The sequence below is a fragment of the Odocoileus virginianus genome, chromosome 27 (assembly GCF_023699985.2).
Source record: "Odocoileus virginianus isolate 20LAN1187 ecotype Illinois chromosome 27, Ovbor_1.2, whole genome shotgun sequence".
In the NCBI taxonomy this organism is placed as follows: Eukaryota; Metazoa; Chordata; class Mammalia; order Artiodactyla; family Cervidae; genus Odocoileus; species Odocoileus virginianus.
In genome coordinates, this window is record NC_069700.1 from 38,176,180 (window position 1) to 38,195,349 (window position 19,170).

Sequence of the window (19,170 nt, forward strand, 5' to 3'; positions counted from 1 at the left end):
TAACAATAAATTATAAACTGAGAAATAAATAGGCAGAAATAAAAAAAGAGGGCAAATATATATGTTTTGTTTAAGAACCTTATAAAAAAGAAACAAATCTATAGCTGGAGGGGAGGTTAAGATCCATCCTAGTTTTCTTAATGACTTAATCACATTTCCATTTTTATAATTCTGGTCTTGATTATTAAAAACTTAGGTTTGAAGTAGGTAACTACCATGTTGTCATATTGCTGTTTCTGTTGTTCTCTTATTGTTGTTATTCAAGCTGTGGGGCTATGCCTGAACAAGTCCACTTCCCAAACCACAGATTGCACGTCTTTAAAAGAGCTCTGCCTACGTGATGCCGATGGTTGTAAACATGCCTGGAGAATAATGGAAGATGCCTGCAATGTGTCAGGTAAAACAAGTAGTTTAAAATGCACTCAAATACCTTCTATTTACTGAGATTAAAAATAGGAGTTGGTCTTTTTATTTTTTCACTATCCTAGAAAATAAATTTTTCTCTAAATGCCTTACTTAAACTTGGTATTCAAGTGATTCACCTTCAGTTACTTATTAGTGAATTTATATACCTAAGAGTATTCTTTTAAAAAAATATTTATTTTTGGCTGTGCTGCGTCTTTATTGCTGCACACAGGTATTTTACTGTTGTAGAGCATGGGCTTTAGGCAAATGGGCTTCAGTGGTTTTGTCATACAGACTTAGTTGCTCATGGAGTGTAGAATCGTCTCAGACCGGGGACTGAACCTGTGTCCCCAGCATTGGCAGGCAAATTCTTAATCACTGGACCATCACTACTCAAGAACCTTAATGTGCTGACACTGCAGGCAACTTTATGCAAGGTTTCAGATTATTCTTTTACTTATTTTATAATATATAATGTTACAGTTATACGCATGCCTCTCAAAAACATGGCAACATTTTTTACATAAAATATTTTTTGTTCATATGTTACTATGTCAGTGATAACATAGAAAGATATTTGTGAAAATCAAGCACATTATTTGCATGGATGTAACATGATAACACTGGGCTGGAAGAAGCACAAGCTGGAATTAAGATTGCTGGGAGAAATATTAATAATCTCAGATATGCAGATGACACCACCCTTATGGCAGAAAGTGACGAGGAACTAAAAAGCTTCTTGATGAAAGTGAAAGAGGAGAGTGAAAAAGTTGGCTTAAAGCTTAACATTCAGAAAAGTAAGATCATGGCATCTGGTCTCATCACCTCATGGGAAATAGATGAGGAGACACTGGAAACAGTGTCAGACTTTATTTTATTGGACTCCAAAATCACTGCAGATGGTGACTGCAGCTATGAAATTAAAAATGCTTACTCCTTGGAAGGAAAGTTATGACCAACCTAGATAGCATATTAAAAAGCAGAGACATTACTTTGTCAACAAAGGTCTGTCTGGTCAAGGCTATGGTTTTTCCAGTGGCCATGTATGGATGTGAGAGGTTGGACTGTGAAGAAAGCTGAGAGCCGAAAACTTGATGCTTTTGAACTGTGGTGTTGGAAAAGACTCTTGAGAGTCCCTTGGACTGCAAGGAGATCCAACCAGTCCATCCTGAAGGATATCAGTCCTGGGTATTCAGTGGAAGGACTGATGTTGAAGCTGAAATTCCAATACTTTGGCCACCTCATGGGAAGAGTTGACTCATTGGAAAAGACTCTGATGCTGGGAGGGATTGGGGGCAGGAGGAGAAGGGGATGACAGAGGATGAGATGGCTGGATGGCATCACTGGCTCAATGGGCATGAGTTTGAGTGAACTCCAGGAGCTGGTGATGGACAGGGAGGCCTGGCGTGCTGCGATTCATGGGGTCACGAAGAGTTGGACACGACTGAGAGACTGAACTGAACTGAACATGACTTTTATATTCTTTCAACATATATACTCTCTTCTATTTCAACTACATCAAGAGCAAGTTAAAATATATTTTTATTTTTAGTTTGTCCTATGTTACAAACATGTGAAGAGAGGCCCAAGGGGTTAGAGAATATGAAGATTAAAAAGTCATTGTCATTTGTTTAAAAGAAAAAAAAATTCTAGCTATATCAAGTAGCTGAATATATGTTCAATGAGAGCATTATTGTAAGACTCGATTCACTAAAAGTAGATAAAAGATTATGTAGGGAATAATATCCTAATGCTATTAGGACAGAACATTTCAAAAAAAGCTTTTTCTAACATGACAAATTTTATCAACTTGAATAATGAGTGTGATAATACCATAAAAATCCAATTAATTTTTGGCATATTCAGTAAGACAAATTCAAAGTGAAAAAGAAAAACTATATTTTTTCATGGCTCACTTTATTTCTCCAGCTGCTTCATAGAAGAATAAATTCTGTACTATTTGGGGCCCTTGTCTATCTGCCCGTGCTCCTTCTACTTTCCAAAGATGTAAGGTGAAGTGTGTTAGATTAATATACAAAAACCTATAGTTCTGACAATGGAAAAATTTACAATCTCCACTATCAGAGCTCCTGTCTAGCCACAAGATCTCAAGGAATTACACAGGATATAGATAAGGAGTGAGATTTCTTCTCTACCCTGCCCTTGAACAGGGTGCATGTGATGTTCAAATGCCAAGGAAAGTTGTAGGTCTCTATTCAGCATTCTCATTCAGTCAGTTCACTCGCTCAGTCGTGTCTGACTCTTTGTGACCCCATGGACTACAGCATGCCAGGCCTCCCAGTCCATCACCAATTCCCAGAGCTTGGTCAAACTCATGTCCATTGAGTCAGTGATGCCATCCAAACATCTCACCCTCTATCGTCCTCTTCTCCTCCCGCCTTCAATCTTTCCCAGCATCGGCGTCTTTTCAAATGAGTCAATTATTCACATCAGGAGGGCTAAGTACTGGAGTTTCAGCTTCAGCATCAGTCCTTCCAGTGAGCACTCAGGACTGATTGCCTTTAGGATGAACTGGTTGGATCTCCTTGCAGTCCAAGGGGCTCTCAAGAGTCTTCTCCAACACCACAGTTTTCAAAAGCAACATTCTCATTACAGTTCAGGAAAAGAATTTCAAAGGCAAATTTTCTCAAATAGCACAATAATTTTAAGATGAGAATAAAGGACAATGACAAAAAAATCCATTATTTGTTTTGATAATGAAGCTCCTTGGTATATTTTATATGGTAACTTAAACTGTTGCATTCAGTGTATCATAAATTATAGCACATTTATTGAATTTAGTATACAAATAGCAAGTAATTTTTAGTGAATGGTAAGACTTGCATAATTATACTATGCATGAAGCTGAAATAGAAATATTCTCAAACAGACAAATAGTTTTATTTGTAGTTTTATTCAGGAAAAATGAATAAAAGAAAATAGTTGGATGGATGAATAAGGCTTTCTATATTAAAGCAGAGTATGAAATGTTGGTAATTACAAAAGACGCAATAATATTTACTGCATGCTTTCTAAGTGTCAGGACCACGTCGCTTTATATGATAAATTTAGAGTCACTTGGATGTCTCTTACTATAATCTTGGAATGGCATATAAAATAAAATAGCAGGTTAAGATCAAATAGCTAATAAAATTGCTAAACAGACAAAATAGCTAAAATTACAGAGTGTTCTGGTTGCCTCATTTTAAAGGCAGCTTTGATTATTATTAAAGAGCACAAATTGACATTCTAAGTGGGGACAAAGTTCTTTTAAAATACAGAAAGTTTTAGTCTATTTTAGAAAGAAAATACTGGGGGTGAAAACAGTAGAAATAGAGTGCTTTGGTTTTTGTTTTTTGGTTTTTTTTTTTTGCTTGAAAAGTAAATTATATGAACATGCTGTAGTAACCCTAGATAATTTCACTCTAATAATGAATCACTAAAATCAAGGTATTAAAAGCTTTGGGTAGGAGGTGCTACCCAAAGTTTTAGCATAGTTTGGGTAGGAAGACTGAAAACTTTTATTCAGATTAATATCTAGAATGTTGTATGTTTGACTATGAAATCCAGGCAACACCTGCCAGATGAAGGACTCATCCAGCTGTGACCTAAGTATCCAGTCCTTAGCGGAAAGCAATTTACAATTTAAAGATTGTCTCTGCTCTGATGACCTTTACTGCACTATTAACAAATTGCTTGGGAAAAAATGCATCAACGAATCAGGTAATACATTGTTATATGAAATGCTTACAGTCACACATAAGAAAGTACAATGTCAAAAAGAATCACAGCTATGTAGTTTGATGAATTCTTTTGTTTTTTATCTGGTGATTTGATTAGTTCTTCATGTAATTTAAGATTCTGGGAAGTGTAGGTCTCAGTAAGTATATATTTCTATAATCGCTAACCACAATTTCAAGCTTCATTCAACAATAATTCATTAGAATGATAGATTCACTCATCAGTACATTTATTTATGAGGCTCACTATGGCTTTGTACAAGACTTAAATGATAAAAGATAAATAAAGTACCACTTTTCTTGGTAAAGAAAACAAGACCTCTTGAGAAAGATCAAAGTGTAACCACTTACCTAGCATTGTGCTTGCCTTTGCATAGGCACATTAAATTATTTAATATGCATTTATTTACTGCATACTCAAGGTGTTGGCCTGATGGTGAAGTAAAATGAAGTCACTCAGTCGTGTCCAACTCTTTGCCTACCACGCTCCTCTGTCCATGGGATTTTCCAGGCAAGAATACTGGAGTGGGTTGCCACTTCCTTCTGCAGGGGATCTTCCCCACCCAGGGATCGACCTGGGTCTCCCGCATTGTAGGCAGATGCTTTACCATATGAGCCACCAGGAAGTCCTGGTGTCATGTGGTGAAATATGTCATTTGGTGAAGTATGTCATATGGTGAAGTAGTGGTATTCAAAATAGTCGGCTCATGTCTTGAGAGTATGTGCGTATTTTCCAAGGGATGCGTGGGATCCAGTAATCTGAAAGTCATCAGCTTCTAGATCTTCAATGTGTCTATGTACACTCCTCCAGAGTGGTTAGGAATACACCTGTTATCACAGAATTCTCACCTTTTCCTTTTTCAGATTCACCCTTCCCCCACTTTATAAGAAAGAGTTTCATATCTCATCTATCTTAAATGGTCACATAGCACAACCTCTCCAATTTTTCATAGTAAAACTTACTAGACAGTTTCTTATTCCATCATTTTGCCTTTTCCAAAATTTCATATGAATGAAATTATAGAACATGTAGGCTTTTGAGCCACTTTTCCTTTATTTAAAATTATCCATTTGTGATTCACAAAATATTGTCCTCTTTTTTGAGGAGTAGTATTCCTCTGTATGGTTATTCCTTGAATTGGTTATTCATTCACCACTGAAAGTCACTGACATTGTTTCCAGATTTGTAGAGATTATAAAACTGCTGTAAAATATTTGTACAAATATATTATTTCTCCTCAGTTTTATTTATTTATTATTTATTTATATATAATTTATATAATTTATTATTTCTCCTCAATTATTGGGTCATATAGTAAAGTGTATGTTTAACTTTACAAGAATCTTTCACACTGTATTTCAAATTTGAAGTAACCATAAATGTATGAAAGTTCTGGTTGCTCCACATTCAGGGCAGGACTTGATTTCTGGTTTTTTTTTTTTTTTTTTGGCATTTCAAAACATGTTTAATGGTATCACACTAGGATTTTAATTTACACTTAAATAATAATAATGTTGACCATATTTTCATGTGCTTATGTGCCAAAGAAATATATCATTTGGTAAAGTCTCTCTTCAAAATTATGTGGCTTAGGTTTTCTGTTTATGTGTATGATGCATTTTGAGTCAATTTTCACAAGTGATGCAAGTTAACACTCAGGTATGTTCTATTGCCATATGGACATCTAACTGTTCCATCACATTTATTGAAGATATTTTCAGTTTCTGTTTTCTCAAAAGATCACTGGGCTGTATACTAGTGGCTGTCCTCCCAGTTTTCCCAGTCTGTCCCAATGATGTCTATATTTCTATACTTTTGCCAATGCTCCACAGTCTAATTTATTGCAGTTTCATGAGATGTCTTGAAAGCAAGTTGTGTAATTCCTATCATTTTTTTCTTTTAAGTGATTGAATTTTAAAGATATTTGTTGGATTTATGTTGAATTTTTGTTTTTGTTTGCATTTTATTCTTTATTGTAGTTTCTGTCTCTCTAAGTTGTTCTTAATATTCCCAAATTGTCCTTTAATCAACTTGAAGGAGTTATGATGGTGTCATTTTCTTATTCAGGTACTAGACATTCATGTCCTTTTCTCTCTTCTGTCTCTGTCTCTCTGTATTTCCCTCTCTCTCTCTTTTCTCTCAATTTCTCTCTCAGTTTTGCTCTATGTTATTTTGTTGCTGTTGTTGCATTTGATTTGAGTTAAAATTATTGATTTGACTCATCACTCTTGGTTTCTTAAGATGAAATCTTATATCACTGATTTGAGACTTCTTTTCTTATTTAAACATCTCCTTACATAAATTTCCTCCCAAGTGGTGTTTTAGTTACATCCACTAATTTTAAATTAAATAAAAATATGTTTTCATTTTTATTCAGTTCAAAATAGTTTCTTTTTTTACGGCAGACTTCATCTTTGATTCAAGTTTTATTCATAATACCATTGTTTAGTTTCCAAATATTTGAGTATTCCTTAGATATGTTTGTTATTCATCCCTAATTCCAATAGCATTATAGAACATATTTTGTATGATCTCAATTCTTAATTAAAATGATAATTTCTAAATATCACCTATGCAATGTAATACACATAAGATGACACTTACTTGAGGCTATAGAGAAGAAATAATGGCTCCTTGGTGGCTCAGAGGGTAAAGCGTCTGCCTGCAATGTGGGAGACCTGGGTTCGATCCCTGGGTTGGGAAGAGTCCCTGGATAAGGAAATGGCAACCCACTCCAGTATTCTTGCCTGGAGAATCCCATGGACGGAGGAGCCTGGTAGGCTATAGTCCGTGGGGTCACAAAGAGTTGGACATGACTGAGCGACTTCATTTGATTTTTTTTTTTTTTTTTTCGAATGGTGTTTCAGAAGCCTTCAAAGAAGAAATGACAGACTCGAGCCTTTTAGGGTGAATTGGACTCCTTGGGCAGATGAAATAAAATGATATTCCAGACAGAGGAAATAGAATGAACCAGGAGACATTGGAAGAAACACATTCCTGATTAGGCTGGATTATAGAACAGAGGAGTCAGGAGATGATACTGGAAAGAAATCAGACTTTCGAGGAACTTCTAATGCATTTTGGACAGAAGAATCTGGAATCAGTATTTTTCAGGACTCCATTGGCGGTGGTTTAGAGGATGGAATGGAGGCAGGGTAAGATGCAGGCCAAGGATAAGAGCCAACAAAAAGATTTGGGAGCAATGTGACATGTGCCTAGACTTCTGCACTGGTGCTGAGGACTGCAAGGAGAAGAGACGCTTAAGAAATGCTTATGACTCATAATCAGTGGGAATTGGCTACCACTGGATATGAGGAGTGTAGAATGTTATTAAATGTGTGATACAAGTTGCTGGCTTGGGACAAGGGTATCATTCTATATGGAGACAGAGCTGAAAGACAACAGTGGTGAGTTATATTTGGAGAGTTTGCACAGAGGTGGCACACTTTGGCACATTTGTGTTAGGAATGTTAGTATTTTGCTTTACATTTCGCATGATGAATATATAGTTTAGAAAAAGCAATGATGGAGCATTTGGCTGGCATTTGGAAACATGCATTTACATTGAGTACATGCAAGATTTGTGAGTCAGTGATTTGTAAAAAGCAGATACAAGCATGCATGAGGATAAGACTGGCCAGAAAAAGATGTGAAGTGACAATATAAGTATTTTTATAATGTTGTCATGACCTAGTTGAAGAAATCATAATGAAGATTTTAAAGACAGAAAAAAAAAAGAACACAGGAAGAATTTTCAAGCCAATGACAGAGAAGGACATAGAGAAAATAATCACCAGTAAATGCAGAGAAGTAAATAAGACAGAGACTAAAATGGCATTAGTTAGCTAATGAGTAGTCCTTTTCTAGTTTTAGATTGAAGTATGCTGAAACAAAAGTATATAGAAATACTAAAATTATTTGTTGACTTTTGTTTCAAGATGGCAGGACTAGTTCATTTATATCTCAATAACCATTTCTATCAGACCAAGATGCAACAAAATATAGATACCAAAATACAGGTACATACAAATTGAGAGCGCTTAAGTTTAAATCAGTCCCCATTTTTGAATCATTTTTTCCACAATAGATACTTATTAAATGCTACTCTGTGGTAGTATTGATAAAGCAGGGATACAGAAACCCTGCACAGAGGACCTGAATGATGTTACAAATGCACTTCATGATGGACCTGCTCTGACTGTGGTCTTTACACAGAGCATTAACTGCTTGCTTATAATTCAGCTTAGATTGAAAAAGGAAGTGACAATTGAAATCTTACTGTTTCATGTCAACTGCAGCATCTTCCACCAACTCTTTCATCATCATTCCATCAGGATATGATCTTTCTCTCTCTTCCCCTCTTTTGCATTCCCAAAATATTTCTCAACATATAACAGACATGTACTTTTCTGTTCTTTACTATAGATTATAAGCTTATTGAGCAAATCAGTTTTATATTTTTTCTTTTTTTTTCGTAATATGACAAATATTCAAAAGAGTGTCTGATATCTAGTAACTGATCAATAAATATATAATTAATTTGTAAACATATTTTGAACATCTAAATCATGTATTCATTCATAAAATACTGATTATTCTGTTAATAGGTGTAGATATTAAGCACTGGAGGGGGGATATAAAGATAAGTTAAGAGAGTCCCTGCCCTTGGTTAGTTAAAAACATAGCAGAGTAAAATTGACATTTAGCCTGATTATTTCATTTAGCTTAGATTAAATATTAAAAAATATATAATTACCAACATAATGGAACAAGTTATGTGTAGATGGCATTAATTCACACACATCCCATATGCAAGTTTGCATATACTGTCCAAAAGGGGTAAGAGAAATGGTTCTGTGTTCCAGGAGATAAATCTCATGTAAATAATTATAACAATTCATGTGAGCTCTTATTTGACAAATGTGTAAAACTCTATTGCAGTGTGTGTTTCAAAACACATGGAGTAAAGAGTCTGTACTCTGAACAGTGCTTCTAAGAATGCCCTGGTAGGCTTTAAGAAAGCATTTTATGTTATGAAGTTGATTATAATATCTTTAACTTGCATGCATGTGTGCATATTAAGTTTCTTTAGTTCAGTTCAATTCAGTTCAGTCACTCAGTCGTGTCTAACTCTTTGTGACACCATGGACTGCAGCACGCCAGGCCTCCCTGTCCATCACCAACTCCTGGAGTCCACCCAAACCCATGTCCATTGAGTCAGTGATGCCATCCAACCATCTCATCCTTTGTCATCCCCTTCTCCTCCTTCCCCCAATCTTTCCCAGCATCAGGGTCTTTTCAAAGGAGTCAGCTCTTCACATCAAGAGGCCAAAGTATTGGAGTTTCAGCTCCAGCATCAGTCCTTCCAATGAACACCCAGGACTGATCTCCTTTAGGATGGACTGGTTGGATGTCCTCACAGTTCGAGGGACTCTCAAGAGTCTTATCCAACACCACAGTCCAAAAGCAAAAGCATTAATTCTTCAGCACTCAGCTTTCTTTATAGTCCAACTCTCACATCCATACATGACTACTGGAAAAACCATAGTCTTGAGAAGACAGACCTTTGTTGGCAAAGTAATGTCTCTGCTTTTTAACATGTTGTCTAGGTTGGTCATAACTTTCCTTCCAAGGAGTAAGCGTCTTTTGATTTCATGGCTGCAATCACCATCTGCAGTGATTTTGGAGCCCAATAAAATAAAGGCTGACACTGTTCCCACTGTTTCCCCATCTATTTCCCATGAAGTGATGGGACCAGATGCCTTAATCTTAGTTTTCTGAATGTTAAGCTTTAAGCCAACTTTTTCACTCTCCTCTTTCACTTTCATCAAGAGGCTCTTTAGTTCTTCTCCACTTTCTGCCATAAGGGTAGTGTCATCTGCATATCTGAGGTTATTGATATTTCCCTGGGCAATCTTGATTCCGGCTTGTGCTTCTTCCAGCCTAGTGTTTCTCATGATGTACTCTGCATATAATTTAAATAAGCAGGGTGACAATATACAGCCTCGACAGACTCCTTTTCCTATTTGGAACCCGTCTGTTGTTCCATGCCCAGTTCTAACTGTTGCTTCCTGACCTGCATACAGGTTTCTCAAGAGGCAGGTCAGGTGGTCTGGTATTCCCATCTCTTTCAGAATTTTCCATAGTTTATTGTGATCCATACAGTCAAAGGCTTTGGCATAGTCAATAAAGCAGAAATCGATGATTTTTTTGGAACTCTCTTGCTTTTTTGATGATCCAACAGATATTGGCAATTTGATCTCTGGTTCCTCTGCCTTTTCTAAATCCAGCTTGGATATCTGGAAATTCATGATTCACGTATTGCTGAAGCCTGGCTTGGAGAACTTTGAGCATTACTTTACTAGCGTGTGAGATGAGTGTAATTGTGCAGTAGTTTGAGCATGCTTTGGCATTGCCTTTCTTTGGGATTGGAATGAAAACTGATCTTTTCCAGTCCTGTGGCACTGCTGAGTTTTCCAAATTTGCTGGCATATTGAGTGCAGCACTTTCACAGCATCATCTTTTAGGATTTGAAATAGCTCAGCTGGAATTCCATCACCTCCACTAGCTTTGTTCATAATGATGCTTCCTAAAGCCCACTTGATACCATATTCCAGGATGTCTGGCTCTAGGTGAGTGATCACAACATCGTGATTATCTGGGTCATAAAGATCTTTTTTGCACAGTTCTTTTGTGTATTCTTGCCACTTCTTCTTAATATCTTCTGCTTCTGTTAGGTCCATACCATTTCTGTCCTTTATTGAGCCCATCTTTGCATGAAATGTCCCTTTGTATCACTAATTTTCTTGAAGAGATCTCTAGTCTTTCCCATTCTATTGTTTCCCTCTATTTCTTTTCACTGATCACTAAGGAAGGCTTTCTTATTTCTCCTTGCTATTCTTTGGAACTCTGCATTCAAATAGGTATATCTTTTCTCCTTTGCTTTTCACTTCTCCTCTTTTCACAGCTATTTGTAAGGCCTCTTCAGGCAGCCACTTTGCCTTTTTGCATTTCTTTTTCTTGGGGATGGTCTTGATCACTGCCTCCTGTAAGTTGCTTCAGTCATGCTCAACTCTGTGTGACCCTATGTACTGTAGGGTCAAGAAAGTGTTCATTGTGGAGATCCACATGAAGGACCTCAGAGGGAGGGTGAGACATTTTAGAGGTAGGCGGTATACTACTGAGACCTTAGTAAGGATTCTTACACTGAGGTGGTTTTTATCTTCTTCCTATAAAGTTTATATAATTATGGATTGATTGGAATTCTTAGAACATACACTCTCTATGAGGGCTATAACTTCCAAGGGGTGGACATTGGTTCTTGGGGGTGGGCAGGAAACCTCTCACATGTATAAAGCACAGATGCACATACAGCTCCTGAAAAGATACACAATAAAGCTGTGGAATTAAAACTCATGAGGGGGTAAGAGCATTAGGAAAGAACTGTCTAAACAAAGGCTTCTTAAAGTATAGGTATATTTCTAGGAGGAAATAGAAACACACAGAGTTTATACAAAGAGAATAATGGATGGCAGCTCAGCCGGTAAAGAATCTGCCTATAGTGTGGGAGACCCAGGTTCAGTCCCTGGGCTGAGATCCCTTGGAGAAGGAAACGGCAACCCACCCCAGTATTCTTGCTTGGAAAACCACATGGACAGAGGAGCCCAAAAGGCTACAGTCCACAGGGTCACGTAGAGTCAGACACGACAGAGAGATTACCACCTGGGCTTTTCCTAAGCATTGTAAGTGACAATGCTTTCTACCAATCATCATCAAATGTAATGAAAAGACAGAAGGAACTCATGAGGATGAAACAGCAAAAGAAGTTGAGCATTACCATTATGTTTTGTTACATAAACTCTAAATAATCAATATTTTTTATTTCAACTTTTTAAAATATCAAAGTCATTTGTAATAACTGTCTTGAAATAATGTCTTCAGTGGTTTTTGAAAGACAGTAGAATATTTATAAAATATGTCTACACACTTTTTAGGAAACATTAAAAGGGCTTTAAATGAGCTTATTTAAATTTAAACTAAGTGAGCTTTATTTAATTTTAGTCATTTTTAAAAATATAGAAGAATCAGCACTGTCCTCAAATTTGGCTTCACAATCAAACATCACAGAGTGGCTCCATGAGAAAGAGACATCATTAACAATGGGAAAAAAGAGTGACTGCATCATAGCAGCACGTATCTGCCAGGAATCTGAACACTGTGCCCTTTTGTATGAGAGTTTCAAGAAAACCTGCAGGAGGGAATCAGAACAATGCAAGACCCTTGATGGAAGCTACCTCTGTGCAACGTTGAGAGAAAGTCTGCAAGAAACAATCTTGGGGAATTGTCAGTGCAGTGACCCTTCGAAAGCAGAGTGCACTGAAATTTGGAAAAGCTTGTCTGAGGACATTTGTATAAAGGATGCTCAAATAAATCCAGTTCCATCCTTTACTGAAGACAGTGAAAATGAACTCAACGTGGGCATTGTTTCAGGTCAGTATTTAAGGGAAGAATTTTAGCATCTTAAGTATAATCACAAGTGCCAACTGACTAAAGAGTAATTTCTGATTCCAGCTCTGTCATTTCTGCCTGCGTTTGTCCCAGAAAGTGAAATTAAAAAAAAAAAAAAAACTATGACTATATCTAAAAGAGATATGAAGAAAGAGGGAAATGCCAAAATGTTTTAAAATAATGTGAGTTTTATTCATCGATTCGTTGAACAAGTACTTATAAGACAGTGAAAATGTGCTAAGTCCTAAGTCTGGTTGATTAAAAAAAACAATGCGGTAATAATAACACTGCCCTTCATTTTAAAACTTGTTGTTTTTAAGGGAGTTAAAAATTTAAAAAAATAGATAATATAGTAAGGATGATTATTTATTTATTTAACAGATATTTCTTTGATGCTTACCATGTCCTTGGCTGTGTTCTAAGACCTGGGGAAAAAACAGTTAACAAAGCAAACAAAAATCACAAACACACACACAAATCATTGTTCTCTAGGACCTTATATTCTTAACTGAGGAGTGTCTTGGTTAGTTTCTTTGGAAACAGACTCTGAGACAGAGGTTTGCATTGAAAATAGTATTAGGCTGGGGGCTCAAGAACAAAATCTAGGATGAAGTGGGACAAGCAGGATTAGGGGGTGGGAAAAATTGAAATGCAAGGCAATGACCACAGCAAACTTAGTCGACTTCACAAGAAGTTTAGCCCTGGAATGGCCCTTTAGAGATGCTGCCTCTTTGAGCCCCTCATGTGAACTAGTCCTTAGATAGGAGCTGTCCCCTGGGAAAGTCTGTCCCCCTGGGTGTGGCAGCTTCCCTTGGATGGGGCACTGCTGGACGAAGACCAGCAGCTAGGGAAGTGAGTACCAAGATCATCAAAGCGGGGATCTTGTTGTAGACTGTAACATTAAGTAAAAGCATATTAATAAGATAAAAGATTTGGAGGGTATATTTTAAATGGTATGACAGAATGAGTGCTACCAAAGGGGAAATATGGTGGGATGGGGCCATAAATGAGGAGCTTGGGATTAATATACACACACTACTATATATGAAATAAGTAACCAACAAGGACCTACTGTGTAGCACAGGGAACTCTCCCCAAAATTCTGTAAGAATCTATGTGGAAAAGGAACCTGGAAAAGAATCACTATGTGTATATGTATAACTGAATCACTTTGCTGTACACTGAAATTAATACAATGTTGTAAATTAACTATACTCCAATAAAATATAAAACATAAATTAAATTAAAAAAATAAGCAGTATGAATGCTAAGGAGGAAAATAATACAGGTAGGGTAAAAAGGAAGTCTAAGTGGGTGGTTTGTAATTTTAATAGGATGGCCAGGAAGTCGTTCTGAAGAAATTAATGTTTGAGTAAAGATAGGAAGAGGCAAGGGATGAGTCATGTGGATATTTTAGGAAAGAGCACTTCAGGCAGCAGAAGTAGCTCAAGGTGAGCTGGGCATGGTCTGGAAGCTTGAGAAGGCGCAAAGATGACAGTAGGGGTAGAGATGAGAGAGCAGGGGATGAGATACAGGAGATGAGACCAGAAATAAAATAGGGGCAGGATCGTGAAACGCTTTCTGGGTTTCAAAACCTTTGGCTCTTACTCTTAGTGATACAGGAAACCACTGAAGGGTTTGAGCCAGGGGAGTGTCATGGTCTGATGTATATATTTAAGAGGAAAACTCTGGATTTTGTGTTGACAATTGACTGAAGAGAAGCAAATGCCCAAGTAGGAAGACCAATTAGGAAGTTTATGTAATGATGCAGCAAAAAGATGATGGTTGATGGAACAGTGTGGACAGCTGTCAGACTTTTGGTATGCTTGGTATGAGTGGATCACAGGGGGCTGCGGGGAAAAAAACATAATCAATATTGATTCCAAGGTCCTGAATAATTAGAAAGGATGTGGTTGCCATTATTTTCATTTACTAACATGGGAACAACTATAGGAAGAAGAGGTTTTGGGAGTGAGACAGAGGAGAAGTCAGGAGTCAGTCTGGTATGTGGTCAGTGGGAAATGTCTACTAGATACCCACGTGGAAATATCAAGTAGACAGCTCTCAGTATGGAACTGAAGCCTAAATGCTTTGCATGACACATAGGAGTGAGATCTGTGCAGCAGGTATAAATCAGGAGGTCACTCACTGATGGATGGCAAATGGGATCATGACAATAGATAATGCATGGTGTCTTGGACTAGAGAAGGAGAAGGGTGAGAAGATAGCAGAGTTGGCGTATATTTCAATATAAGTGGATCAAGAAGAGGGAACACTGTGTTTTTAAATTACGGTATAGTTGCTTTACAATGGTGTGTTAGCTTCTGCTGTACAATGAAATCAATCAGCTGTGTGTGTGTGTGTGTGTGTATCTCCCTTCCCTCTCGGAGCTCCCTTGCACCTACCAACCCCATCCCACCCATCTGGGTCACCATGGAACACGAAACTAAGGTCCCCAAGCTACAGAGCAGCTTCCCACCAGCCATCTGTTTTACATATGTTAATGCACATACATCAATCCCAATCTCTTCATTTATCCCTCCTTGCCGCATGTCCACATGACTGTTCTCTATGTCTGTGTCTCTATTCCTACCTTGTAAATGGGTTCATCTGTACCATTTTTCTAGAGTCCACATATATGCGTTAATACAGAATATTTCTTTTTTTCTTTCCATCTTACTTCACTCTACATGACAGACTCTAGTCCATCCACATTCCTACAGATGCCCCAATTTTGATCTTTTTAATGGCTGAGTAATATTCCATTGTATATATGTACAATCACAATGAAGAACAGTATGGAAGTTCCTTAAGAAACTAAAAATAGAACTACCATATGACAAGCAATCCCACTTCTGGGCCTATACCCTGAGAAAACCATAATTCAAAAAGACACATGCACCCCAGTGTTCATTGCAGCACCATTTATAACAGCCAGGACATGTAAGAAATCTAAATGTCCATCAACAGATGAATGGATAAAGATGTGGTATATATAAGCACTGTGCATTGTTTGATATGTGTGATCATACGACACAGATGAAGTTCTGGTGCCCCATGCTTCTCTGTGCTCCCACAACATACTGCTCTTTAGCTCCTTTCCAGCAATTAAGCTACAGTCTACAATAGTCTCCAGGAAAAATGTGCACACATACCTATGTGTGCACTACATGAAATTAGAATTCAATGTGCAAACAATTTATTAAAGTGCACTACTCATATTACATAAAATAATATGGATCCAAGATAGAATTATTTTCCCCATGATAAAATAATTGCTTTTATAAGAATTGCTAGTACTTTGAGCAGATTAGTCCACTTGGGCTGCCCTAGTAAAATACCAGAGGTTGGGTGGCTTGAACAAGAGAAATTTATTTCCTCATCATTCTGGAGACTGGAAGTTCCAGATCAAAGTCCAGCAGGGTCAGTTTCTGGTGAGAGCTCTCTTTCTGGCTTGTAAATTTCTTGGCTTCTTGCCAGGTCCTTACAGGACATTCCCATGAGGTGTACACGTGGCCAGGAAGAGTGAGGAAGTTCACTAATGTCTCTTTTTATGAGAACACTAATCCTACCAGATCAGGGCCCCACATTTAGGACATCATTTCACCTTAATTACTTCCCTAGAGACACCATCTTCCAATACAGTTATATCAGGAGTTAGGGCTTCAACTTATGAATCTTGGAAGCAAACAAAATTTAGTTCATAACAATAAGTGAATTCAATGTTTATTTTTATTTTAATGATAGTTTATTGAATACATTTTAAACAATGGCACAGTCAAATCAAACAGTGCCAAAGCACTGCTATTAACCTATCATAGAAGGTCTAGCTAGCCTAGACTTTTGTATCTGTTAAAAAAGCTATAGGATTCTCTGAAATTTGCTTATTGGGATTTCCTTCAATATGGAACAAAAGAAGGAACTTCTCAGAAACATAGGAAGGTGGATTCCTGAAGAGACAGTGATTCTTTAGCTGAGACGTAACCAGTAGAAATATGAAAACCATGTATAATGAGAACAGATGACACAATGCAGAGTCTGGAAAGTCTGACATCTCTGGGGGTAAAAAGAATTGTTTTATGATTGTACTGTCATATATGTGCATAGATAGGCAGGCAGGGAGCTTGGACAGACAGCTCAAGTGGGTACAAGTTGAATCATGAAGAGATACATGCCATAACAGAAATCAATCTCATAATCAATAACCTGTAATGGAAGCCAATATCTTAATCAACCGCCCGTGGCAAAAAAATGAATTTTCATTTTAAAATAAAAATCTGATCATAGTCTTCCCCTATCATTTTATGCATATGTCTATTACTTCTCCTTCTGTTTTATTTTGATTTTGTTTTTATGTTTCCATTTCCTATATAAGTCTTGACAACAGGGACTGAAAATTCATCTTCAGTATGGCATCTGGTATGTAGTGGGAACTTGACCAATGTTTTTTGAATGAAAGATTTTTAGAATTAGATGGTCATCAACCTCTCCAACTCTATAATTATAATTCCTAAAAACTCTGGGAAGCTAAGATAGTCAGAGGTGGAAATAGTCTTTAAATTGCCTTTCAATCTAATTAAGACCTTACCGGGAAGAGTTTTTTGGTTCAGACAATATTTCTTCTGTTCTTTCTCCCCAGGCAGACTCTTTATTTACCTCTCTGCACATGGCCTAGTCATTAGCATTTGTTTAAATCTTCGAGTAACTGAATACTCAGAGCAGAGCTGTTTAGCTGACTTGAATGATGTTACAGTGGTTTGTTTTTCTTCATCTGTACCTCACTAGTTCTGTGTACCAAGGTTAAATAAGGGTTACATGAGCTTATATGTATTTTTACTGGAGTACTCATTGATAAATGTTGTCCACATTCTCCTATTAAATTTAGAAAATTGTTCACTAATAAAATGGTCTCTTTCTTTTCCTTCTAGACAACATAAAAGAGGATAATAAATACAAGTGGAATCTAAGCACTCTTCCCTATCATGGTAATGTTTATAAACAGTCATTTTGATTTGCATTGTGAATACTGGACAATATAACTTGAAATGTAGTTACTAGGCTTCTTCAAGATATGTCATTACAAAATGAGTCATGTGAATTTTAATGCAACAAATCATTGCATCATTGCATTTCTTCCACTAATATTTCAAAGCATCTATTTTGCTCATCTATCATTTATTTACAGTTGTGTGGAGAAATACTCACAATTAAAAACAAAGAATAGATCCAAAATGTGAACATTTTTACATGTTGGAATAGCTACATGGAAACTTTAGTCAAGATTTCTCCTTCAAATAAAAAGTGCAATAGAACAAGGATCATTTTGATTTGAGCCACTGAACACACCATCAGCTAGATTCAAATCCAATTTCTAAAGATGTATTATTTACAGGTGAGAAACTTGGGCTCAAGGATTTTTTTCCTGCAGTTCAGTCTCGGTTTTATACACTCCCCACCACTTCTGGATCATAATACATGTCCAGTGTAGATGAAAGATGGTTCAAGTACCCCACTGCTCAGGACCAGTAAGTTTATACCAACTCTTAAAAAAAAAAGTAAACAAGATAAACAGGAATATTTGCCAAAAGCAATATATGGGCACATTGTTGTATTTTGCTCATGGGTTTCTCATAGTGTTGTGCAGATTCTCTATGCACAGCTCTCTGTTTACTGTTCCACAACCTGGATGTACCCTTCCTTCTAGGAGGCAGAGGGGTCCAGTCCTGCCTGGAAGTGGCAGAGGTTTGTGTTGGGGATGCACTCTGCAATGCTCAGCTGGCCCTTTACCTGAAAGCTTGCTCAGCAAATGGAAATCTGTGCGATGTGAAACACTGCCAAGCGGCCATCCGCTTCTTCTATCAAAATATGCCGTTTAACATTGCCCAGATGTTGGCTTTTTGTGACTGTGCTCCCACTGATGAGCCTTGTCAACAGTCCAGAGAAGCACTCCACAGCAGGCCATGTGCAGTGAACAGAGTTCCAACCCCCACCTGCCTCGATGTAATTCACAGCTGCCAAGATGATGAATTATGCAGGTGAGTAAAAACATGCGCACCCTGCTTTCTGATTTGGCACCTTATTTGTTACACTTCAGTCCCAACACTTGATCTCATTCCATTAGCTAGAGTTCCCACCATCATCCAACATGACGTAAAGAAAGCCAGACAATTCATAGTTTTGAATTTCTGGGATATGTGTAGTATTCTTTTGGAGACTCAAATGCATAATATGTTTTGGAAATAGAAAAAAATCATTATGTCAGGATTGGGTAATCATGAAATAGCATTATTAATAAAATTACAGATTCAAGTGAGACTCATGAATTGCTTAATAGACCTGGCTTATGTGTCGGTTTTATTATTGGCTTTGGGGGGTATGATTATATAAGGCTGATAACCTCTCAGGGTTCTGATGAGGTGACTCTTCAAACTTCACAATAAATCTTTTGTGTTTTGGGATGGAGATGAGGAAGGGGCTAGAGTTCGGATTCCCTCACACACATGTGTCATGGTGTCA

General features: G+C 37.2%; 1 protein-coding gene across 1 annotated transcript in view; it reads left to right on the forward strand.

Moving 5' to 3' along the window:
• Positions 1-19,170, forward strand: part of GFRAL (GDNF family receptor alpha like) — an 86,238-nt gene that overhangs the window by 4,262 nt on the left and 62,806 nt on the right. Inside the window, 4 exon segments of the mRNA XM_020878265.2 lie at positions 266-397; positions 3,970-4,128; positions 17,583-17,639; positions 18,359-18,689. Coding sequence (XP_020733924.2) covers positions 266-397; positions 3,970-4,128; positions 17,583-17,639; positions 18,359-18,689 — 679 coding nt within the window.